A 27,171-nucleotide genomic window follows, 5' to 3' on the forward strand; every position below is an offset into this window, starting at 1 on the left:
TGGCACCCAGAGTATGTGTACCTGTAGATTGTAATAAAGTATCCAAGTTGCAGAGTGATTGTGGTGCTTAAAAATGGAAATCACATTCAGAAATGTAATAAAACTGTCAAAACTAAGCAAATTATGTTTCTTTAGCATGTGGCAGGGATGGTACCTTATTGACTTTTTGTCGTCAAAGCTCTGTTGTAGAATGATTGAATAGATTTGTTTACTGTGAGTTTAGCCTAGAGTCATCTAGTCAGTCAAATATTTGCGAAATGTGTGTGTAAACAAAAATGCACTATCGAAAGGTAAACAGCTTCTTATTACCCTAAACCAGTTGAGACTTGAGCTCAGAGTCTAAAAGCTCAGAGTCTAAAAGTATTCAAAGATATTTAACATCAGAAGCCTGTTTAATTTGCTCTCCTTTGATAGTACAGTTGAGTGAATCTGCAATTGGCCGTTTACTGGTGGAAAAGCAAATCACATATCAAGTCTTCTTGAGATTCAATGTCAACCATGAATTATCAAGCCATGCAATGGAAACCATATGTTGTGTCAACTCATCAGCAACCCTTAAGGCATGCTTTTCCTGCCGCATAAACTACAGTCAGTATACATCTGAATACTAGCCCCTGGACATACCTCAGGAAGATCATTTATATACACTCGCCGGTCACTTCATTAGGCACACCTTGCTAGTACTGGGTTAGACCCCCCCTTTTGCCTTCAAAACTGCCTTAATTCTTCGTGGCATAGATTAAACAAGGTGCTGGAAGAGCCGCCCACATTCCTCAGAGATGTTGGTCCATATTGACATTATAGCATCACACAGTTGCTGAAGATTTGTGCCAAGAAAATATCCCCCACACCATTACCGTACACCACCACCACCATTTTCGCCCAGAGAACTGCCGCTCACTGGATATTTTCTCTTTTTCTGACCATTCTCTGTAAACCCTAGAGATGGTTGTGCGGGAAAATCCCAGTAGATCAGCACTTTCTGAAATACTCAAAACAGCCTGTTTGGCATCTACAACCATGCCACATTCAAAGTCACTTAAATCACCTTTCTTTCGCATTCTGATGCTTGGTTGGAACTTCAGCAGATCGTCTTGACCATGTCTACACGCCTAAATGCATTGAGTTGTAGCCACATGATTGGCTGATTAGATATTTGCGTTAACGAGCAGTTGAAAAGGTGTACCTAATGAAGTGGCGAGTGGTGAGTGTATAAACTAAATAGAACCAGACCTAGAACGGACCCTTGAGTGACACCCATTCTGCTTTTCTGAGCTGTAGACCGGATGTTATTAATCACAACATGTTGTTCCCTGTTCTTGAGATATGAGACAAACCATCTCATTGCTTTATTAGAAAAATATATTCTTGAAAGTTTTGAGACCAAAATGTAATTAACAGTAATTAACAATTAACAGTGTCAAAAACGTTACTTCTGTTGAGTGTCTATATGTCTACGTCTAAGGCTGTGATCTCCAAGTAGTGCATCAGTTGTTCTGCAATAACTTTCTCCAATATTTCTATAGAACTGAGAATGCTAATCAGCTATACATGTAGTTAAATGCCTGGTCAACGTCACCTGATTTGAAAATGGGTGTCACCAATGTCCCTAATCTTGGTTCTTGCCCTCTCCTTACACACTCCAATACTGGTGATTTTCATGAAGGTTTCATGTTCAGTTCAGTTCAGTTCAGTTAATCCAAAATGGTTGTCATAACGAGTACCACAGCTCCCCCTAGAGTACTTATATATAGGAGTTTCACATAGCCATCATTTTTCATTGACTAAAACAATGCCCACCACAAGACCACCACAACATATAGCATTTATTTATGTCATAAAAACACATAAAGGTACACCCTTTAATGAGATACAGTATGAATTAGGGTTGGAGATTGAATGAATGTATGAATGAATATAATGCATGTCATTGGAAACCATTTGTAAAATGATTAAATTGGGGCAACAACTAAACTACAGGCATGTAGTGTTCACTTACTGCAAACACAATAAAGAACAAATACATCGGTATACCATATTGCAATGTCTTGATTGCCATACTCTTAGATTGTTTGATGAAAAGTAACTGAACGTGTACACAGTAATACAGAAAGTACATTTCTATAGAATTTATACAGCCATCTTTACATTTACTGTACCTATTTATATTACTAAGGCTGTAGGGCAGCAAAAGCAGTTTGTACTGTTATATACCAGACTTCAGTACTTCTGAATTGTTGAAGTGATTAGATCACAGAAAATAAATTAATGACCAGTACAAGTCTAAACTATCACTATAATGTGATATAAAACTCACAGTTTTAAACAGCAATTATAACAAAAACATAACAAAACATTGGTAAATCAATCAATTAATGTCTTAAAGCAGCTTGGGAATTTCTTATTTTTGTATGATTGCATCTGTAAGGATGTGGAAAATGGTACAGTTAGTGAGGTAATAAAAAGCACCTAGGTAAATGAATGTCAATTGTTGACAGAGTCCTGCTAGTACACTAAAAGATTGTGCTTGTACTTACCTTTACCGTTTGTCAGCTTTCCAGAATAAATTTGACTGTGAAACAAAAAACAAGACATATGGTCATACATACGTTTTCGTCTTATATCAATTATTATAAGCTAGCTCATGTATTAATAAAGACCATTCATTCATTCATTCATTCATTCATTCATTCATTCATTCATTCATTCATTCATTCATTCATTCATTCATTCATGTAGCTTAACTACTGTATCTCAATAACTCCAAACTTACATGTTGTCCTTTAAGTGGCTTGCTGTAAAAGTCAGTTTCCACAGGCTGACTTCCTCTTCGACATTCATTCACCTTCACATCTAACCCAGAGTAAAAGGTGAACAGAGATGAAAATGTACACATCCATTGTTACATACAGTTTTCTGTTAAAGTTTTCAGACTTAAGTGGTGAGGTTTTAAGTCAAACTATAAACACTGATATGTTTTCCCAGACGGTATGAAATAATAAAAAACCAGAGCGACATGAAATATCTCCAGCAATATGGAACTTATAAGAAGATCAAAGTCATTGCCTTTGAAACTGTCGACTCCTAGGAGCAAACTATTCATGTACTGTAGTTTACCGTTCTCCTGAGACTAGTTTCTCTACCACAGAGACTGAGACAGCAAATAACACGCTTATAAAAACACCCAACAGCCCTCTCCCCCTGAATACTGAGGAGATGTTTTGAAGGACTCACTTGGGGTGTGATGAATGATGTTGATTTTATCTGGAGAAGAGAGTGGGAGAGGGAGACAGAGAGAGAGAGAGAGAGAGAGAGAGAGAGAGAGAGAGAGAGAGAGAGAGATGTGAGGGTTGTTAAGGCACAGAGGGTTCAGTACACTGATGTTCAGTATATCAAGGAATGTAGCTTGCCTGCTCTAAACGGTCCCTTTGCAGAAGTTGTGATTTGGCGTCTAATCATCATCCTGTGCTATGGGACTATCACAACGGATGGGAGCTTTGTGATGTGTGCGCCCAATGGGACTACAAACACAAGTAGGCTAGTGCACAATTTCCCTAAACTTTTCCACTTAAGCCTTCCACTATTTACCGTAGACACTGTCATCATCTTCTCTATTGTTGATGATACTCGCTCTCAGCTGGCGCAGTTTCTCCTACAGAGTTACAGATTATTAGATACAGTGAAATACAGAGATAGATACAGCAGGGCAACATAGGGCCAGGCCGGGGCTCTAATTGTCCTGAGTATTACCTGCTGAAAAGCATCCATGCCCTTCTGGACCCGCTGCCAGTCGCTGAATCTCTCCAGGGCCTCATCCATGCTGAGTGAGCCCCTCTTCACCTTCTCCTGCAACTCAATGAGCTGCTCCAGACCTGGTGGCTGGCTGGGTACAAAGGTGTCATATGTGGAGGAGATGCTGTCTCGGCCACGGGCTACAGCACAGCCATGGAAAAAAAAGAATCACTTACCACAATGTCAACATTACCAAAAAATTACATTACTTTGCATTGCTGCTCTGTGAACTCTGTGAACTCTGAACTACTGCACAGAGTATGGAGTAGCATAATAGCAACATCTGGCCTCACCCTGCTTCGTAGGCAGTGAATACAGTGTCTCAGTATCACCCTGCGACATCTTTTTCTGAAACACTGCAAACATACAAAACACATGCTGTGGTTAGAGACTTGAATAATACAAACACATGTGAACTTGTTTCATGCAGATTATTTGAATGACTTCTATTGCTGTTGTTAATGTCCGCCTATATAACTTCATTCCACAAGATGGCGGCATATATCAACAAACAACACAGAAGTAAATTAAAGTAGGTTTACATGTTTGCACAAACATACATGTTTACACAAATAACACAGTACAAAAGTGTACACATTATTCTATTCAGAGAGATTCAGCACCTATATGTAATATATGAAACATATTTCAGTACAAGTTAATCATAATAATAATAACTTTTATTTGTATAGTGCTTTTCCTGCAAACGTTGCACCTCAAAGTGATCCAATCATTATATTGTCATAATTTAATTATTTTGTCATTTAAAGGCAATATTAAAAAGATGGGTTTTTAGTCTTGACTTGAACATATTTGCTGAGGTTGCATCCCTAATGTAAATTGGTAGTGCATTCCACAATTTGGGTGCATAAAATGAGAATGCAGCCTCACCAAATCTCTTTTGTACATGTGGTACACAGAGAAAACGATAGTTATGGAGATAGACTCCAGTTCTATGAGTGGAGCGGAGCCCCATAGGGGAGCTCTGCTCCTATTGGTTTACCCGCTACCTAAAGTAGCCAATGACTGAATTTTTCAATGTCTGCGCCCGCCCTGGGGTGCTATATAAAGGGGCGTCCTTCGCACCCTCATTCTCCCAAACATATACAAAACAGCCGGGTTTGAACGAGTCGAAGTGGGCCAGCAGCCCTATGGGGCTCCGCTCCACTCATAGAACTGGAGTCTATCTCCATAACTATCGTTCTATATCGTGGAGCTCCGCCCCATAGGGGAGCTCTGCTCCTATTGGTTTAGGCGGAGCGAGCGAGGCCAAATGTACCCCCACTGAGACTAATCCGAAAACAATCTCAGCGGCACCCGGAGCTGACCACTGATGTTGGTTCAAGACAACCTTAAAAAGTTGGCCCAACCCACACCGAGTCTGCTCCACTGATCTAGCCCTTACGTGAGCACGCAGGGTCGTAGATCTAACGGAACATGTCCTGGAGGAGGTCCCCTCCCCAGGCACATCCGTAATCATCCTGACAGCACTTGAATAGCATCCCCAACCAGGGTAATCCAAGTGCCATCCCACTACATCAGTCCTCAGCAAACTGAGGACAGAATGAGAAAAGGATGACAAAGAAATATCACTTACCTAACCCTTACGTTGGGTTGTTGATCTAACCGAACATGTCCTGGAGGAGGGTCCCCTCTCCAGGCACATCCGTATTCATCCTGACAGCACTTGAATAGAATCCCCATGACCAGGGTAATCCAAGTGCCCTTCCCACAACATCAGTCATCAGCAAAATGAGGACAGAATGGGAAAGGATTGAGGAAGAATATCACTGACCTAACCCTTACGTGAGCACGTAGGGTTGCTGATCTAACGGAACATGTCCTGGAGGAGGGTCCCTTTCCCAGGCACATCCGTATTCATCCTGACAGCACTTGAATAGAATCCCCATGACTAGGGTAATCCAAGTGCCTTCCCCACTACATCAGTCATCAGCAAAACTGAGGACAGAATGAGAAAAGGATGAGGAAGAAATATCTTCCAAGTAATACCATATAAAAGTGATGGCGACGACCAAGACGCCGCCACACATATCTCCTCCACTCCCACTCCCCTGAGAATGACCACTGATGTGGCCATGCCCCTGTGTCGGCAAGGACTGCCCCTTCGATTCGAGGCTAATAGCCTCGCAAAATCAAAGGGACAGCCTCTGCTTTGAGAGTGGTGTCCCAGCTTTCTGTCCGCCATAGCAGATCAGAAGCCGGGGAGAAGATCTCAGTCCTGTCGTGCGCTTCACATTATTGTGCCAACGCGCGCACCGGACAATACAATGTAAAACGCCTCTCCCTCTCTCCGTCGTGAGGAGGAGGACAAAAAGGCGCTCAGAGCACAGCTCTGAACCCTAAAAAACACCATTATCCGTAGGGATAAAAACCGGGTTAGGGCGTAATCCAGCTTTTGTTTCGTCATCAGACATGATCAAACAATCTGCCCGTGACGAGAGAGCGCACAAACACTCGCTCGCTCAGCCGTAGTCAAGGCGAGGAGTAGACTCGTCTTGAGAGACAATAAAACGCAACCCTCATGACAAGCTGAGATGGCAGCGTAAAACTTAATAGTTCCTGCCGCCAATCTCTTGTCAACAGCGACTGTAAGAAGCACAAGAACGTTTCGACCCGACAACAGACAGGGTCAACGTCCTGTCCCTCACACCACTGTGTAAAACTCGCCAGCGCGCCGCATATCCCTTTGCAGTGGATTGCGCGCGCGCACTCTGAATGGTCTGAATGACCGCGTCTGTCAGACCCCTGCGTTCTAACAATCCCTCTCAGTAACCAGGCCATGAGGGGCCCCCCCTCATAGGCGGCCCCTTCACCAAGCCTCCGGCTTGAGAGAGTGCATCTTGTCGATGAGGTATGGGCCATGGGCCCTCTACCAACATCTCCATCAGTTCCGGAAACCACGGGGCTCCGGGACGGTCCGGGGCTACAAGAATTAACTCTAGCCTCTCTGACCTCACTCGTGCCAACAGTGGGAGGATAGATGTCAGGGGTGGGAACGCGTATAACAGGACCCTCGGCCATGGGTGGTGTGCGAATGTATCGACTCCCAATGGCGGGTTGTCCTGTTCGCGCAGGCCGCAGGGAGAACCAAAGGTGACACTGCGCATTCGTCCGTGACGCAAACAGAACCACTTCTGCTTGCCCGAACCATGCCCAAATCAGCGACACAATGGAGGGTGCTAACCTCCAGTCGTCGTCCCTCGGGCCTCCCCGTGATAACAGATCTGCTCCTTCGTTGAGCAGACCTGGAATGTGGAGAGCTTTCAGCGAACTCAGGCGACTCCGCGCGCAATGGCGCGCGGGTCTCTCCAGTAGCTCAGGTCGGTTTTAACCGATCTCTGTATTACAATCAACCTGCGACGGCGTCTCACTGGAATCAGTCGCAGTCCTGCGAACCGCCTCTGCAGTCCGCGCATGTGTAACAGGCCTAAGGGGACCACTACATGGGCTGTAGACATCAGTCCTAGTAAAGACCTCCTTGACAGAGCGGTGATCGTATTTGTCACTCGACACACCCGGAGAGCTGACGTCAGTGTCGCTCTCCGTGGTGCCGATAAACTGGCCTTCATCTCGGCAGTTTCCAACTGAATGCCTTGATAGGAAAACTGTTGAACCGGCCACGGAGCACTCTCTGTCCAGTTTACAGCTAACCCCAGCTGAGTGAGGTGCTGCACCAGTGAGGTTGCGTCCCGAATGGCTCGATTTGGGCATTGGGCCAAGACCAGTAGGTCGTCGAGATATGCTAATATGCGTATCTCGTTTCGCCTCAGTGGTTCGAGTGCTGTCTGCACGCATTCGGAGAAAATTCGAGGAGCAAGCGTGTACCCGAAGGGCAGGCGCGTGTACTCGTCAACCTTCCCTTGGAAAGTAAAAACGTAGGAATTTCCTGTGCCACTCTGTGATTGGCACACGAAATACGCGACCCTCAGGTATCTACGAAAGGGGCGTTTCGCCACTCTCTCGTTGAGGACCCTAAATCTAGTCTGGGTCTCATGTCTCCCGAATTCTTTGGGACAAGGAAATATGAGGAGTACCACCTCATGTCTCACTGGTCCCTCGGAACCAATGTCACTGCGCCCTTTGGTAGGAGATTCGTAATCTCCTCCTGGAGCGCACCTGTCTTTATCGGGCAGGACAACAAACAGTCTCTCTCATGCCCCTGAAGGGCGGAGGAGGCTGAATGAACTGTAGTGCATATCCCCTCCTCAATGTCCTGTCTAGTCAGCCCCACAGAATACCTGTCCCTTCTAGCCATTCTGCATAACGCAACAACAGCGGCTGGACCGTCTGTTGTGGTGCAGTCGACAGAAAAACTAGAATTTCTGTATGATCCCAGCCGCCGCTGTACACCGAGGAGGTGGCACAGCCCAAGGCGGGGTCATTTCGAAGGGATGGGCTGCCGTCTGTAAAGAGTGTTTGTTATGTAACAATGCTCTTTATTGACGCAGGTTTATTATGCCTGATAATCAAAGAACCGGCCGCACGCTCACGAGCTGGGCCAGGTCCTGATAGGCATGGAGGGGTTTTTGATGTACATAACGACCCCTCTATACGGCTACAGACAGGGGTGTTTAACCTCTATTGTGTCGTGATAGGGGTAAAAACGTTAGGCAGAGAGCTGGTCACACGCTAGTAAGCTGGTCCAGTCTCCGCCCTTGTTTCTAACCGGTAGCGATTGGACCACGCCCTGACAAGGCAGGTGGGTCACCGCTCTGGTAGATAACAGTCCCTCTATACGGCGACATACAGGGGTGTTTAACCCGCTTCGTGTCGTGATAGGGGTAAGCCTGTTAGGCAGAGAACTGGTCACACGCCGGTAAGCTGGGCCCGTCTCTACTGTTATGCAGAAAACTGGCCACACGCCGGTAAGCTGGGCCAGTCTCCGTCTTGTTTCTAATCGGTAGCGATCCGACCACACTCTGACAAGGCAGGTGGGTCTCCGCTCTGGTAGATTGCATGGAAAAAGCCACCTTTACTGAAAAAGTAATGTGGGGATTTACCCTCTTTTGCCTCTTTATTTTTTGAGGTAGGAACAACTGGTGGGGGTCATCACCGACCCTCCCGCCAGTGAAAGCGGTGGCGGGGTCATTACCGAACCCCCGCCAGTCACGCATTCCTCTTGCGTTTACCCCCACGCCATGCTGTGGGGGGGTTACGCTGCCGTGGGGGGCCGAAGCGGGCACCCTCGGTGGTCGGCGGCGGAGGCTGGGAAGCCTGAGTAGGGTATGGCGCCGTCGGCAGAGGCGGAGCCCACCCTGCATTACGCCGCGCCCTCCGTTTCGCAGTCGCCGTCACTGACGGTCTACCTGCGGAAGAAGAAGAAGAGGTGGAAGGTCGCTGAAGAGGGAGGTGTCTGGCCAGGTGCTTTTTAGCCTCCTCCATCGCGGCCAGGCGCTTCGTCATGGTATCCATGGCGGGACCGAATAGCCCTTGTCGCTCTATTGGAGCATTCAGCAGGGCCATCCGGTCCGCCCCGGTCATGGTGGTAAGAGACAGCCACATTTGCCGCTGCTGTACCACCGCATTTGCCATCAGGCGACCTCCACAGGTCGCGACGCCCTGGGCCAGGTGCATCGTCGCTGCACTGAGCTTGCTCAGGAGCTCCGTCTCCGCCGCAGACAGACCGTCGGGTCGGTCTGCGGTGAGCTTCGCAATGGCAGCGGTAAACATGGCGATGTTATTTGCCGCCGCTGCCGCCTGGGCACCGAGAGCGTAGCTCTTGTCCACCAGGGCGGCGTTAAATTTGTCACGCTGGTTAGGCAGCGTGGGTTTCTTGGGCACCGACCAAGCGCTGGACCCCGGCACCAAGTAGGCCGCCAGCGCTGGTTCGAGCGGTGGGGAGCCATTGGTCATCCCCTCCGCGAGTCCCTCCACTCTAGTAAAGGGCAGGAACGCCTTTACCGGCGCCCTGCTTGTGAGTGGTTCCCTCCACGTGTCCTCCACAAACTTATCCAAGCCTGGGAGGACAGCGTTAGGAGGTTGGTCCTGTCGTTTCGCCCTCCCCCCGTAAAACAATTCCTTCTCCCAGAAGGACTCCGTCGTTGGGGGAGGGGAGGCAGGACGGGGGATCCCCAACACATCCGCCGCAGCTTCCAGGAGGCCCTGGAAGTCGTGGAGGAGTGATGGGGGGGCGATGGCGGGGAGCTCGTGAGCCTCTACCTGCCGCTCGCCCTCATCAGAGCTCTCTGACCCTGACACCGACGCCGACCACACAGCTGGCTGAGGGCGGTTTGGTATCAGGGCTGGCTGAGCGGGCGGGACCATCCCTACTCGGGGAGTCGCCCGCCCAGAACGCCGCTCTGGGGCCTGTCCGGACGTATCATCGGCAGAGTTATCCGAGTCGGATAGCATCTCCGAGATAGCGCCCGTCAGGGGAACGCTCTCCTTGAACCAGGCCATCCTCCTACTCCTGTCCTCGACGGAAAGGAGAGAGCAGGGGAGGCAGCTGGGGGAGGCGACCAACGCCGCCTCGGCATGTTCGGGGCCGAGGCAGACGTGGCAGTAGTCGTGTCCGTCCTCCGCTGCTAGGGAGCGGCAGCGGCAGGAGTCCCGGAAAAACTTCTTTATCGGCGGCGGCGGACGATCCATCTCGAAGGGAAAGGCTGGCGGGTCCTCCAGTCTAGTAGTCGTCCTTCTCAGTCTTCAGATTCAACCCGTGCTGAACTTTTTGGGAGAATGAGGGTGCGAAGGACGCCCCTTTATATAGCACCCCAGGGCGGGCGCAGACATTGAAAAATTCAGTCATTGGCTACTTTAGGTAGCGGGTAAACCAATAGGAGCAGAGCTCCCCTATGGGGCGGAGCTCCACGATATAGAACCAGCGTCAGAAGACCTGAGAGCTCTATTGGGCTGATATGCTAGCAAAAGGTCTTTCAGATATTCTGGTGCTGTGACAGTGAGAGCTTTATAAACAAGCAGAAGGATCTTGAAATCTATTCTGAACTTAACAGGAAGCCAGTGTAGAGTCTCTAAAATAGGAGTTATATGTATATATCTTCTGCTTGTTTTGGTTAAAACTCTCGCTGATGCATTTTGGACTAATTGCAGCTGGCCAATAGCTTTCTTCTGAAGACCAGAAAGGAGACTGTTACAATAGTCCAAACGGGTAATGACAAAAGCAGGCATTAACACTTCTGCATCAGCTTGCCAGAGAAAATGTCTAACTTTTGCAATATTCCGTAGATGATAAAAAGCTACTAGTTCTAGTGATAATGTCTGTACTAGTATGTACATGCTGTCAAATAAAGAATAGTCATTCAAGATTTTGTAAGAGATGCATACAAAATTAAGCTGAATTGAATCAGAGTGAAAGATGATGCTCAATTATGCTATTGATTAGGCACTTAGAATGATCTGCTGTTCTTCTTCACTGAGTGACGCATTTCTCTTCACGAGGAGTGTTGTCAAAGGTGATGGAGTCCCTGTTGGGCTATGGCTGATTATGTCATCACCCCAGATCTAAAAAGCAACATTTCCTTCCTGATAATACACCCACCAACTCTCCCATACACATTCAAAGTCCCACTCCCTTTTGTATCCACAAATACATATTCCTCCACATGTTGACAATGGCTCAATTCCAAATGGACCCATAGCCCCTACTCCCTGGGCACTCCTATGGGTCTGAAAGCGATCAATGTTTTTTTTTTTTACCAATAAGGTAATTAGGCCTACTCTAGCACTAGCATGTGCCTAACCACTCCCACCTTTCCCTAGTGCCCCCTTCTGTATCTTCAGTTCATCACATGCACTAGAGTGGGAGGCCAAATGTGATCATTGTGTGGTTGAATAACTTCACTGTAAAAATGTGACTCCACTGGAAACCTCGGTTTCCCCTTTCTCTCTCTCTCTCTCTCTCTCTCTCTCTCTCTCTCTCTCTCTCTCTCTCTCCCACTCTGTCTCTCTCTCTCTCTCTCTCTCTCACTCTCTCTCTCTCTCTCGCTCTCTCTCTCTCTCGCTCTCTCTCTCTTTCTCTCTCTCCTGCTGTGTTGTTCAAGTCAGGGGACATGAACGATGGAAAACATGTGTAATGGCTGATGCTGACTGACTCGGCCCACAAACGGCCCAGATTGGTTGCAGATGGAGGCGCGGTAGTTTGGCTTCTGTTGTTGAGGAGACACTAGATATACAGACAGTGTGTCTGTGACATCAGTGCATCAAATGCTTTTACTGGGACTCTCCAACCTGCCTCCTGTCCCCAGGAGCAAAGCAGGGTTAAGATGTGGGTATGGGTGAAAACTGCTCTGAGGAGTGAGTGCAAGTCAGTGTCCCCTGTCTGGCTTTGATGGGGCAGGTGCTTAGAATTAGAATGTGCCATTTAGCAGACACTTTTAATCCAAAACAATTGACAATTACAAATGAAAGGGACATGTATAACTGAGAGCTAAGTGCCTTACTCAAGGGCACACTAGACTAGACCACCACTACAGTGCTTAGGCACTTTTTGAGCCCTATCTGTACACGTGCCTGGGACACAGAAAAATCATATCAACTTAAAAGTGAGTTCTTACCATGGATCACTTAGAAGACACAACCCCTCTAAACGAATAGAGGGTTAGCATCTACCAGACTTGCTTAAAGAAGCAGGGCAAAATTCAGTTTGAAAGTTGAAAACAACAACATCCTCCCTAATAATAATATAACCCTACAAAATGAACTTGCAGTGTCGGACATTAGCAGTTGTGCATCTGTATGTGCGCACAATTCAAAGGGGCAGAAACACCAGAAACAGAAAGGGCAAAAATCGAGTCCACTCAACCTAGAATGCCACTCGCTAATAACAACATGTTTGTATTCAAGTCAGGTAGGACACTCCATTTTAAAAAGTGCTTTTTGGGACCAAAACAATGTTCGTAAATGAATATGGGATCTCATTCCCTGATTGCTACTTATCACTACAAAATTGAACATATTACAGTATTATAACTATTGCACACTACTGTTGTAACCAGGGAGTAGCTAAAGGACTGTAGAATTTAGGAAGGGCTGGTTATCTAACTAACTCTGAGCTAAATCGGCAGTGTAGGAGGATAGAGGCAGGGGGCGCCAGCAACCCTTTAGACTAGCATTACTAGCATTAGCATTAGCATTAGCATTCGCATTAGCTAACAGACAACTGAACACACAGCAACTGTATCAAATATGAACAAACACATTTATTTATACAAATGATATATACATCCCCATATATACTCCCTCCCCGCCGGCCACACACACACTCAATCACTCACTCACACACAGTACCTGGCCTGAAAAGGCTTAGAGTCCCGGACTGAAAGGAGCGCGTTGAGGCCTGGTTGGAGCTCGCATGTGCTTCGAGGAAGGCAGCAGACAAAGGGGGGGGAGTGACGTTGCAACTCGAAGGGAAAGGGGCTTCTTCGTAGTCAACGACGAGGTGTGAATGGCTCAGGTCCGGTGGTCCACGGTCAGCTCCGGTGGAGTCAGCGGTCGGTCGCAATCCACCTCGTGGAGGCGACGGCTCTGTCCGGCTTGGGTCTCGCTATGCGCCAACGTTAGCAGCCGGCGGCTAGCAAGGCTGGCTAACGGTGACACAGCTAAACTGGGCTAGCGCGGTTAACTCACTAACTCTGTACGGCTCACAGTTCCCTGGACATTCAGAATAAAGAGCGACTTTATTGAGCAAACTTCCTGAACCTGGCTGGCTAGCTAGAAAGTTCACACAGAGCTGTCACATTGGTTTTGAGCACGTTCCCGCGAAGCTTCTTCTTCTTACTCTCGTCACTCTCGTCACTCTGACGCACAGACCACTTCCGTCGCTATATATATCAACCGAACATACATCCGGTCACGTACGCCAATCATACATCCGGTCACGTACGCCACTCAAAACCACGCCCACTAATCTGGCGCTTGCACAATACTAAACAAATCTAAGACAGAACTTATACAATTACAATAACAATACATACACTATTCATGAAACGTACATGAATGGTATGGAAAATAATAAAGGAAATAACAGGGGCAAAATAGGGCTGGTTCGGGGAGACTAACTGGCTCTAAATTGTGGGCCTTCATAACAACTGTATTACTTGTATACGTTGTATGGTACCTGTACTATATTAATGACAATAAAGACCATTCATTCATTCATTCATACCATTGGACTAATTTACTACCGTACTGTATTTTATTATATTGCATAGCATTTTTGCACTATTGAAACCACTGTAAAACCACCACTTTATTACTTCATCAATTTAGGGTTATTTATTTTACTTACTTACGTAACTTATTATTATTGTGTTTTTTTGTTTCTGAAGGCCGCGATATCAATGTTGAGGAACCAAAGCCGAAGCTTTTAGAAGCTTGAATGTTACATACTTTCCCCTTTAAATAACCACACCAAGCATACTACTTCATTTGTTTAACCCCAATCAACAAATCCACAGAGATGAGGAAAGGTATCAAACATGTAGCCTACATGGTATGGCTTACTACTGTAAGTACTGTACTCATGCTAGAAAACCTTGCTTTTGTCAGCATAGTGGTACAGTACCTTGAGCTATGAAGGGGGTCCGGTCCTCTTTGACAGGGCTTGTCTCGGGCCGTGGTGTGGGTGCCGGAGGGCGGTTAGCAATAACCACAGAGCTGCTGGAGGTCAGGATGGTGTCATACTCTTCATCATTCACCCCCAGTGGGGCATAGAGGTCCTCCTCCTCGCCGTCCCCACCCTCTCCCTGCTCCTCTCCCTGCTCCTCTCTCTGGGAGTCCCTGACACTGGGATTCCCTAATGGAGATTTAATACAAGACTTGATTACTCTACTGTAGCTGGTGTTCCTTGACAAGGACTCAGAAGCTGCAGGAGCTGCGGGAGCAGAGGTCAAGTGCAAGGCAAGCCCCAGCAGGATGCAGCCCATTACCCCTCCACTGAGTGGAGTGTGTGAGTTCCTGCATGCTGCTGTCGCTCCTCTGATTTCACACCTAATCAGATACGACTCCCTACGAATCACACTGCTCCCTCTACTGGGCATCAATGCTCTCTGTCGAATGTACAATATGAAAAACAGATCATAATAATCATACACATTATGTGGCAACGAGCTGTTCCACACGTTCTATTAGGCGGGTTTCCTCATTCTGTCTGTTCATGACCATTCCTCCACTCACCTGCTGCGCACATCATCTCGTACACACTGGCATCGTTGTTGTCCTCGTCTGCCGAGAACATATTCTGTAACGACAGACACCATAGAGAGACTGACAACACTGTGTGTATAACATGAAAACACATCATTTAAAACACACGTAATTCTCATTGAACAAGCAAGAGAGTCTCAAATTGCCACAAGTTGTACAGGCTTTTCTTTCCAGCCCAGAACTAACACATGTGATCTAAATGAATCATAGTTCAAAGACTGAAAATCATGATCACAAGCCTGTGCACACCAGGCATGTGGTGTTACAGGACTGGAGTTAAAGAAAATTGTACAGTGCATCTCTGCACTGTCGCTCAGGCTATTCAGGCTGATGCTTGAGTATCTGATAATAACATACTCAGGGACAAAGGGGTAATCTGGGTAATCAACAGATCACAGAAAATCTACCGTGTCTATTTAAACATATCATTTAGTGGGGGATTCAAGGTTGAATGTATGTGCAGCAACCAGCAGAGCATTACATCGTTACATTTAGTTTTAAGGTTAAATAGTGAAGTGAGTCTACCTGACAAATCAATTAGGTGGGAATAAAAACAGTCAGGGGAACTTGTTTGCATCTTCAAAATGGTGGTCATTTCCAAATCTCATTCATATTGCATACATATTGTACAGTTCATTTGTATGATAAAAATGGAAGCCCGTACAAGAGACTACTGCACACTTGTAAGAAGTATGTTCTCCTTGAATATCATTAATGTTCAGTATGCTGTTTCTTAGCAACACAGCCACTACATTTTACACTCTTCTTGGTATTGCATGTTATGTGTTGTCATGAATATATTTAATTAGCGTTTAACAGGAACCTCAACAGGTAGACGTGACAGGCTAATTAAACATCCGAGCTATGGAGAGTTTAGAGAAATAATGCTTTGATGTTGGACATTAACACAACCTGGTGTTCCGACAAGTAATCTCTAGTATTGATGAATTATTCAAACATTATTTCCCATGAATAGTTATCTTCCACACAATTTGCTCGAAAAAAAAACAATTATTTATTGGAAACATCACAGAGCATCACATTTGAATTCTGTTTTTCAATCACATTAGATTGCAATTCCAAATCTACAACATCATTGGTCCTCTTATTTGAGTGGTATTGCCACACAGTTAATGAATTATTAAACAATATCTATAACTCCAAAGTAATCTGTGAATTATAGCTGAATATGATGATGTCAATATATTTTCTATGGAAACATTCAATGGAAATGTGTCCTATATCATACAACTACTAAATCCTGATGGTTTGATATTAGAGTTGGCAGATATACTGTAGGCTTTGGCAGTCATGCAAACAAGCTTGAGAGAGACCTATGTTTGGCAGAATGATAGAAGTCAACTGCAGTTGAACAGCAGTGCACAGACTGCACACATGGATCGATTGGCAATGGATTGAAGATGGAAGTAAAAGGCTTGAAAGAAATTTGAGCTGCCTTATCTGACCAACACACACACATGCTATTATCTCCTGAGGCTAAATGAATGCCATTGGCTAGAATGTTTTTTAGAAAACATTACATTTGGAAAGGCCTTGGTGAAGGCTATTAGTGATTATACTACAGTGCTAGATACAGTAGTAGATACAGTAGTCTGTGACAGTAAGTGATAAACTACAGTGATTATACTGAAACAATTACAATGAGAAAGTAATTCATGTACTGTTGGAGCTACGTCTGTTATCTAGGTGGCTCCTCTAATAACTATGCGACAGTCATTCCACTCCTGCTCCCCTGGACTGATACAGATCTCCACTGGGTAGGAGTTCACACCTCATTACCGCTGAAGATGTGTGATGTTTTGGCCACCGGTGGCAGATCAGCGGTGATCTGAGGGGTGCCTAGTGACTGATCTGCTCTGTGCAGCAGGGCAGAGGGACCATTCATCTTCACTGTATTGACAGGTAGCTCCTGCACCCACCTCCCAAAGCACTGGTACATCAAAGCCTGATTAATTGGGAGGGGGGGGGGGTCATCTTGGGCTGGACTTAACGAGACTACTGTACTAACTAAGCAACCCCACACCACAGTGCCGACAGTCATCTGTTTTACCCAAACAGATTCTGCTATGTATGATGGGGTGCTATTATGATTTTGGATATGATCAGTAATTATTTTGCTGTTGGGGATTTTGTATGTTGTAGGCTTTTAGGTTTTTTAGTTTGTTACTTGAGCATCAATAGCAACAAGGCCAAAGCGACCTACAGCTGTAATGGCACCTCAAAGACATACAGCTTATCCGTTTGTAGCTGTAATCCCTCACACCGATGTACAATGAGACAACATTGTTTACGGAGGATTTACGTTAATTTTAATCAATTATGTGGCAAACATCAATTAAACGTTCGGTTTCCATGCTGTTGCATGTTGATTCTGTTTTAAACTGTTACGACTGCACACTGACAGAACGCCCCTGGGAGTGACCTCTGCTTGACTCCAACGCTCTTTTTCTGTCAGTTTACCAAAGTCATCAGAGGCAAACAGAAGAGCATTTCAATTCACCTGAGAAATCCGATCAGACTTCCCTCCATCTGCAATCGCTTGCAATTAGCAGCGTTGCTAGGAGAGAAATAGTTTTGCAACAGCTGTTTGGAAGTGTCTAAATCTCCCATGAGGGAATCCTCTAGTCTGATCGATTTGGAGACATGGGGAAGAAGCTACAGTACATGGGGGACATGGGGAAGAAGCTACAGTATGCTCTCTGAGGGAAAACAACTGTTTAGGGTCGTATTCAGTTGGCATCAACACAGACAATGTTTGTTTTTTTAAAGTTATTTCTTCTGAGTGGGGCAGTCCCACTCATATTTTTCATTTTATTGACAGATACAGTAAAGATTTAGAGAGGAAGGATGGGTGAGAGAGAGAGGAGGGATGACATGCAGGACATGTCCCCGGCCGCAATCGAACCAGGGACCCTGCGGTTACATGGTCAACGCTTAACCCGCTACGCCACCTAAGCACCCAGACAATATTTTTTGATAACGTAAAGCAGAATTCTCATTGGACACATTCATGTACTGGTCAATGTCAGTGATTCACTGGTGCCGAGACATTGGATGCGAATGAATTCCATTTCTATTCATACAAAGTACCCAACCAGAGATCATATTGTGCACAGTGTAATCAACTGGAATCGTTTCAGAAGCATTTTTCATGGGCAATGAATGCTGTTGAATAGGTAAAATACTGTAGTCCCTAAAAGACCAAGGTGTGGTACTGCAGAATAGCACAGTACGTCTGTCATCTTGAGTGCACCATTGGGTTACAGACATCCTATTCTTTAAAAGGATTTGCTGTCTTCACAGTCTAATGGAATTTGCATCATAGAGAGCAGCATGTCAGGCTCCTCTGGGTTTATCTAATGGATATACAGATACACACTGTAACACACACACACATCGCCTACCTATTAAATGTGGATTGTTTGTCATTAGTGAGTAAATGCTCAATTCCCTGCACCACTCCTTCCTTTCATATCACTCTGAAATGGGGGTTGAACAGGGGCAAGGCTCCAAACATATCAACATCGGAAAGAAAAATAAATGCATTACACAAGAAATCTCGGTATTAGCAGTCACGTAATGGCACTAATGTATGTAGATGACCTGCTCTCTCGCTCCCAACACGCCATTGTGCATGCATGAACAAACACAGTCTGTTTTAACCTCCAAGGGGGGGCGGGGTCACTAGGGACTCAACAAACACAGGAATGATAGATTAGAAGAGAAGAGGGGGGGAGCTGGGCAGAAATTAACATGTTCCGCCGTAACCCTGATCATTAACATTCGTATTGGAAAGAGGTGGTTGTGGTATGGTTTGTAAGGAGGGGGGGGGGGGGCTGCCCTGGAGAATGAGCGGAACCCTGCCAGCCAGCTCTGGACTTACACCTGCCCACTTCACTCCATGTTTATTATTTATGGAGAATCTCCATATGTGTAGGAAGGCCTAGTGCTACTGGACCACATGACTGGCTTTGGGGGAGGGCATTCCTGCACACAGCTCTATCTGTTGTTTGCCTCGATGGGACTGTTAGTGGAAGGTGAAGAGCATGACTGATGTTGGTCTGTGTGGGCAGGTTTTCTGTATAGCTATTCCAGTTAATAGTGATGGACAACTGCTGTACACACACACACACACACACACACACACACACACACACACACACACATAGTAGAAGATGAAAAATGGAACTCATCATCGGACACGACAGACTACATACGATACAGTAGTCTGTGACAGTAAGTGATAAAGCCTGTAAGTGTGTAGACAGTACAACTCATGGCTACCATGGAAACTGACTACGTTGTAGGTTAAGCATGCACTTACCAGTGTTTCCTGCAACAGAACATGTAGCTCTGCATGGCCTTGACTTTCTGCAATTTCGATAGGAGTCTTGCCATGGCGGTTAGCGGTTTGCAGTGCTCTCTTAGCCCCGGGACACTGTAGGAGCACACTGGACACATCCTTGAATCCATTCTGTGCAGCAAAGTGGAGCAGAGACGGCACGTCCTCTGGGTGTGGCTCTATCAGTGACAATGATTGGTTGGTTTACACTCAGTGGATACTTTTACATCCAGTCCTAAGTAATAACTATGTAGTTACAATTACTTAGGATTCATTACAATTACTATATACTGTAGTAAATAAAATAATGACAAGTAATTAGGGGACCAAAAACATTCGAGCGTTTAGTACACTCATATACATTAATAAACTATGAGGTCACCCTACTTTGTAAATCATTTGTTGATCCAAGTCACAACAAAAAATGGTAAACATTCATAAATGATTGACACAAGACAGCTCGGAGTCATCTATTGATCAGTCCTGCCTGATAATATAGTGTGTCCCCACACCCTTTTAGGCAGAGTAAAGAATCAATGCTAGTGACTGATTAAGCCATCAATCTACCACATAATGAGAGGAGGCCTGGTGGAAGACGGGTCGTTGGGCGGATATGGGTATATGTGCAAAGGAAACTAATTGGCAAAACAAACAGAGCCTTCCGTCAATACCAATGCAAACTCAATGGAGCCCCAGATACACATGGTATGAATCATTCAACCAGTTAATAAAAACTCATTCATTATTTACTCTTCATGACTTACTATTTGCTCTTTCCATTACCAGTTAAATAAAAGTACTTTCTTATTGGAATTTTTGACCTAATTTACAGAATGTAATGAGTTCAATGGGGAATATAAATCTCGCACAGTGGGCGCTAGTCAATATTATAATTATCAGTTGCTGTGACAATAGTAACTGCAGCTCACATGTATAACTATAATTATGGGGGTGCCTGACAATGCCTCTTACGGTAGGAGAGTGCCCACATCTACATTTAATGAATGAATGAATGGTCTTTATTGTCATTGATATAGTACAGGTACCAAACAACGAAATTTGGGAGGGTGAATAATAGCCACATACAAAAGCATGTTAGGTGAATTGCACCTCTATGGTCAGATCTGGCTGGCCACTGCCCACTGTAGACGAGGACCCATATCATGTCGAGGTCAGCTTTTACCCTCAATCATTAGATATGATGAAAATTCGGATTATAATATACAGTAAATACCAAAGGCAAGAACTAAGTATGTGTTATCTCCCTCTGGAAATACATTATTCATGCTGGTGTGGAAATAAAATGAGCAAAAAATGAATACATTAAATATACATTAAATGATGCTTGTTACTCCCTTTGGTCGAGGAACTAATTACATGTATGTGCAAAAGAAACCTGTCTGTACATTAAGAAACATGCAGACTGAAAGCACAACACTCAGAGAAGAATTAACAGCGCTCACGTTAGTCTAGTCATCAGCTTTCAAGTTTTAATTGGGAGTGCATGAGTGCAGCTATTACACAGATTCATTGACATACAGTAAGGTAAAGCGTATCGTTTTGCTCTATGCTGCCCTCTTTGGCCACAATGAAAATGTGAAAAGTCCTGTGTGCCTATTGAGAGGGTGAAATCATATGTGCCTAGTGGGAGGGTGAAGTCATGTGTGCCTATCAATCTTTACAATTACTATATACTGTAGTAAATAAATTAATGACAAGTAATTAGGGGACCAAAAACATTCGAGCGTTTAGTACACTCATATACATTAATAAACTATGAGGTCACCCTACTTTGTAAATAATTTGTTGATCCAAGTCACAACAAAAAATGGTAAACATTCATAAATGATTGTTGATGAATGATAAAGATCTGCTAAATGTCAAAAATGTAATGTAATATAAATAGACTCAATCACACTGGAATGGAACATCTCCATTGAGGATGCTTATTAGTCTAGGATTAGGCTTAACCAAACCAGCCCTCGTCAGACGATATTTCTCACTGTAAACTCATCTAGAAAATGTGTTATATTCACATATCAAAGCTAGTCATGTCATTTATTTAGTTTTAGAAAGAGTTGGACAAATACAGTACTGTTGGATTAATGAACATCCGTGGAGCATTAAAGGGATGATGAATCTAGGAAAAAGGTTGAAAAATTCTCACCCCCCTCAGGTGTGTCATCACACTGCAGTCCCTGGAAGCCTGTGGAGGGCATACCTTCCAACAACATGGAGGAGAGCCTCTGGTCCAGCTTCTCCAGTGAGGACACCTGAAAGGCCTGAGACAAGAGGAGGACAGGGGGCTGTTGAGCAGGGCTGTTGTTGCATGGTGTCATTATTTTCGATAGTCATGGCTCTGTGAAATGTGTAAAACACGAAAATGGAAACTGGAAATGGTCATTGTTTCAAGACGGAGACAGACCGTCAGACCTATTACTGTAAGACATCAGCGTAACCTAATTACCCTCTAATTAGATAGCCTCTCATTTTGAAGCCATACCAAGGTTTTACCCCTTCATTAAATTCTTCTCTTTTGGCAACTGGAAGAGGACTAATGTTATGCTTTGCCTCTTCAGCAGAAGAAGACTAATCAACTTAAGTGTTCATGAGTATAATCAATTTACTTCCTAATTTCAGTTATAGTCAGCTGGGTTTCAAAGCAAAAGAAAGGCATAAAAAAGTCATCTCAGAATTCATTCCATTAATTACTCTCTCAAATGCTTTTCAATGAATATATGTTTACACTGCATGGTTCATATTCCATGAAACATAGACTCTGTAAATGGAGGAGTTGCATTATTGTAACAGTATTTGCTCCTGTTAAACTACATATACACATGTTCCATAGCCTATCTATTGAATAGAACCTTTGTTCTACTAACCTGCTGTCCTGACTATACAGAACAGTAACAATGTGATAACCAACAGGAAAATAGAAAATAGGTTATGTTCTTCATGTCGATATCGATCATCAATCATCTGAATGATCATTGTAACTGTGATGTGACCTGGGTTGCAGCCTGCAGACATACCTGGCACATGAAGTCCACAGGGTCTGCTACCTTGGTAAGGAGGTGACCAATCTCCTCCACCTTGCTGTAGTACTGCAGATGAGCTGTCCCGATGGCCAGCCCGCTGCAATACAGCGTTACGCACACACTTCCTGCTGGGAAGTCTGACACAGAGAGTAAACATATTCCAACTTTTTAGAACGATATTCTTTACTGCAGAGTTTGTGTACTGTAGGTTTTGAGGCCTCTCGACCCTAGTCGTCTATCTGTACAGTATAGTACAGTGGATAGTGTACATAGCCTTTATTTATTTAAACCAGCTCCTTCCCTTCTTGTGATTTTTTTTAAACGTTTTTTTTCTTTCCCTTTCCTAACACCAGGGGAGCCACCCCTCCTAAATTTCGTTGTTTGGTACCTGTACTGTAGCAATGACAATAAAGTCCATTCATTCATTCATTCATTCATTCATTCAAAGGTCCAGTAAAGGTTCTGTAGACATATTCCATAACCATTGGACACTAAGTCCAATAAGACAGAAGCTTCACAGCATATTGTTAGAGCTACCTCATTTCCCTAATCCCTCAATTCAGTTTATGACATGACCCAGTATGTAAAATGGGGGACATCTGTGTTTCCTTGCCGTAGTCCTCCCAGATGTGCCTCTAGCAGGCTTCAGTGCATTAAGTTAAGATGATGTTGTGGTGTGTAGTGTGTACAGTTCACCTGAAATTGTCAATGAAGAAAAAGTGAAGGTCTGCACTCTTAGGAGTAAGATAACAAAATAAGTATGTTTATTTAAAATATTATGTAGGAGTGTGCACCTTCACTTTTACAACGACAGTGTAGTTGAGTCCTGCTCACCTGCTGCATTCACACAGAGTGTCTGCTCGTTCCATTGGACAGGCTTCACTCTCACTCTGTGGTTACCCCCGGTGAACTCGACCTCTGCCTCTCTGCTAGTTACAATGTCTTTTAGAAGAACGAACACCTCTCCAGGATTCTACAGGAGGGCAAGACAACACAGTAAGTCAACATGTCCTGTGACATTGTGTCCGCATACATTGTGATTTTGTAAAAAAAATAAAAAAAATAATATTTTATACATTGCTGAGGGTTTCTGTAGTGTAGTTTTGAGCAAGTGCCTCACCCCACAAGGAACTCTGGAGGGGACAACCAGGATGTCGGATTTGACACTTTGAGCTCCAGTGGATTGTTTTCTCTCCCCTGTTGATCTCCCAGGTATAGCACTGACAGTCACCACTGGAGCCTGTACACCTGTAGAAGGGACAGTCAAGCCCAGGGGGGGACGGACGGACGGACAGTCAAATCCACATTCAACACTTAAAGCCACCTTTTTGTTTTATCAACAATTACAGAGCCAGTACAAAGACTGACCAGCCCTGTCAGGTTGTCTCTGACTGACCAGCCTGTGCGTGTCACAGCAGTATGAGATGAAGAAGGGTACATCTAGATTTGCATGGGTAGAGATAACGGACCATGGGTGACGTTAGCGGAAAGAGAGGTTATTTGCATGAGATATGTCACCTGCACAAACCTGCAGAGAAACGTCCTAGCCATGAATGTTACTATAGATTAATCGAGCAATGAGGAGGAACAGTAAAGGTTCTGTTACAGCAAAAACATTGGAGAATTTCAGAGTAAAACTATTTCTGGATGGAAAACGGGAGGGCAGAGGAGACAACATCTGACTGTCAGGAAACAATCCCATTCAAAATATCTAGCATACACAATGTTGTTGATACAGAGGCCAAACTAAACACTAGACAACACACTGCTCTCTAGCTGCCAAAGCGCATGCAGTAGAGCATAGTTTCATTATGCCTCTCATATTTTCTCACATCTGTTCCAAAAGGTTCCAACATTTTTTGTTGTGGCAGGTCCCAAAGCCAAAAATGACAGTCTAGGTAGATTTGAAATCTCTTTTCTGTTGATGTCTGAAAGCAGACATCACAGAATCGATGATATCCCTTCAATTAGTCTCTCTTTAAGTCCTGCCTGATTAAAACATTAAAAACACCACCCTAACCTCCCATAATATGTCTCATAGGGTTAATGGCGTCCTACCGCTCTGCACAATGTCGATCACGGTGGACAAGTACTCATGGGCGTCCTGCTCACTGGAGATCTGCAAACACTCATCCCCCTTGAGGGGCACGACCTTCAGGAGGGGAGCCAAGCTCTCCACGCCACACAGGAGCACCACCACATGGGCCGCCGGGCACAGCACACGAGCCAGGAAAAAGCGGCGGAGCTGGCACAGGCCCTCTAGCATGCCCCGGGACAGAATCAGGAGCTTGCACTTGTACCGGCCTAGCCTCAGGAAGTCCTCCCTCCGGCTGGACACTGTGGCGATGTCATAGCAGCAGATCTCGCCCTCCTGGAGGGGGCCGATGAAGATGGAGCGCAGATACGTGGCCCACTGCTCTGCCTCTGCCTCGTAGATGATCAGCAGGTCCTCAGCTAAAACATGGCAGATACAGTGGGTTTTTATTGAGCACATCAAAGCAACATGAACAAATGGGTTGTACAATTTGAATATCCATCTAGTCACCAATTAAATTCAATTTCATATATTCTATTCATTACCATGGTATTATTCTGGACAAAGGTGGCAATGCAGCCAACACACAGTGCATCATCAACAACAACAACAACAACAACAACCACAACAACAACAACAACAACAAAAACAACAACATGGAAGCTATATACAATACATCAATACAGTACAGATATTGTGCTTGCTCCAGCACATGTTTGAACCAGGGGATGGTATGAACATTGGTCTAGTACAAAGTTAGTTAAAGTACTACTAGTTATTCATAAAATACATTATACCAGTTATTCATAATATACATTATACTAGTTATTCATAATATACATTATACTAGTCATACGGTACCCTCAACATTTGAGGGATAACAGGAATTGCAGATCAGTATTAATATAATATGTACATGATCTTCTCTAATGAAGTATGATCAAATCTATATAGTAAGAGAAGGAAAACAATGATTCAATCAAAGTATTTTAGACTCGTAAACCTTCTTATCTTATCATACATACACTGTACTATTGCAAACTAAGAGCAAGCCAAAGATAATAGTGAAGTGATTTTTAAGAAAGCTTAATCTATGTTTCAACATTACAAAGGTAAAAGGTCAAGTAATACATTTTTAAAAAATGTCTCCTTACCTGTGCAGCTCATTTTTCACGTCGGTCTGTGTGAGTCCCTCTCTCTCTCTGCTGTGACATGAAAAACAGCTCTCTACACACAGGCTCTATTGTAAGGCAGCAGTCTGATAACTATTCAAGGGCTGGGAGCTTCCTTATCAAGATCGAACAGGCAGATGATTCTCTGTTTCCAGATGCGATGAAGCCAGCAAAGCATCTGTCCTCAAAAAGCTTCTACTTTACTGGCTTCTCCTGAGAAGGCTCACACAATTCCGGCTTGTGACATGGATAATTTGTTCATTTTCCTTACGTGAATTTTATTTTACTAACTCTTTTTTGCCCCTGTGAATCTGTTCACAAAGACTATGACCACAACACCCACAGAAGTAAAAGAAAATGTAAATGTATTATTAGTATACAAATTCCATTATTGACGGTATCAGTAAATATATCGCAATAAAATAGGACACAGTTTACTGTAGGCTCTTTCTATGATGAGGAGCATTACTCCTTACAATTTGCTATTGTCACAAATGATGAAAACACAGCCGCATCAATATATTCAATTCAATAGGAATGCATAGAGAGACACGAAGCTTTCATAATCTTGTATAAGTAGCTCCACTAAGTATATACAAATGATCTCCTCAAAGTTATACCATAACTAACACGGTAATGTTAATTCTAATTCATATATAATTCAATGTAAATCATTGATTTGACTCTGCTCAGAAACATTTGCATGTGTGCAGCTAAGCAAATGTAAAACACAGAACTGGACTAGGGTTCATGACTCTTGGTTCATGAAGACTGTTCTAGTGGTCCAGGTACATAAAGACTGTTCTAGTCCAGTTACATGAAGACTGTTCTAGTCCAGTTACATGAAGACTGTTCTGGTCCAGTTACATGAAGACTGTTCTAGTGGTCCAGGTACATGAAGACTGTTCTAGTCCAGTTACATGAAGACTGTTCTAGTGGTCCAGTTACATGAAGACTGTTCTAGTCCAGTTACATGAAGACTGTTCTAGTTCAGGTACATGAAGACTGTTCTAGTCCAGGTACATGAAGACTGTTCTAGTCCAGTTACATAAAGACTGTTCTAGTCCAGTTACATGAAGACTGTTCTAGTGGTCCAGTTACATGAAGACTGTTCTAGTGGTCCAGTTACATGAAGGCCGTTCTAGTCCAGTTACATGAAGACTGTTCTAGTCCAGTTACATGAAGACTGTTCTAGTCCAGTTACATGAAGACTGTTCTAGTGGTCCAGTTACATAAAGACTGTTCTAGTCCAGTTACATGAAGACTGTTCTAGTCCAGTTACATGAAGACTGTTCTAGTCCAATTACATGAAGACTGTTTTAGTCCAGTTACATGAAGACTGTTCTAGTCCAGTTACATGAAGACTGTTCTAGTCCAGTTACATGAAGACTGTTCTAGTGGTCCAGTTACATGAAGACTGTTCTAGTCCAGTTACATGAAGACTGTTCTAGTCCAATTACATGAAGACTGTTTTAGTCCAGTTACATGAAGACTGTTCTAGTCCAGTTACATGAAGACTGTTCTAGTCCAGTTACATGAAGACTGTTCTAGTGGTCCAGTTACATATTTTTATGTATTTTATTTCTT

At 44.3% G+C, this 27,171-nt stretch overlaps 1 protein-coding gene across 1 annotated transcript; it reads right to left on the minus strand.

The window, feature by feature from the left end:
* Positions 1-2,539: 2,539 nt before the first annotated feature.
* LOC308168928 (B-cell scaffold protein with ankyrin repeats-like) lies at positions 2,540-25,579 on the minus strand (the record flags this gene model as incomplete). Its single annotated transcript, XM_080543568.1, has 15 exons — positions 2,540-2,572; positions 2,774-2,853; positions 3,235-3,264; positions 3,589-3,652; positions 3,751-3,932; positions 4,086-4,148; positions 14,333-14,563; positions 14,944-15,007; positions 19,319-19,515; positions 21,504-21,618; positions 22,372-22,514; positions 23,212-23,350; positions 23,498-23,625; positions 24,436-24,831; positions 25,567-25,579. The coding sequence occupies 15 exons, from the start codon at positions 25,577-25,579 to the stop codon at positions 2,540-2,542; spliced, it is 1,878 nt and encodes a 625-aa protein (XP_080399694.1).
* Positions 25,580-27,171: the final 1,592 nt, after the last annotated feature.

This window comes from Nansenia antarctica (genome assembly GCF_963989245.1).
Source record: "Nansenia antarctica genome assembly, chromosome: 12".
Classification (NCBI taxonomy): domain Eukaryota; kingdom Metazoa; phylum Chordata; class Actinopteri; order Argentiniformes; family Microstomatidae; genus Nansenia; species Nansenia antarctica.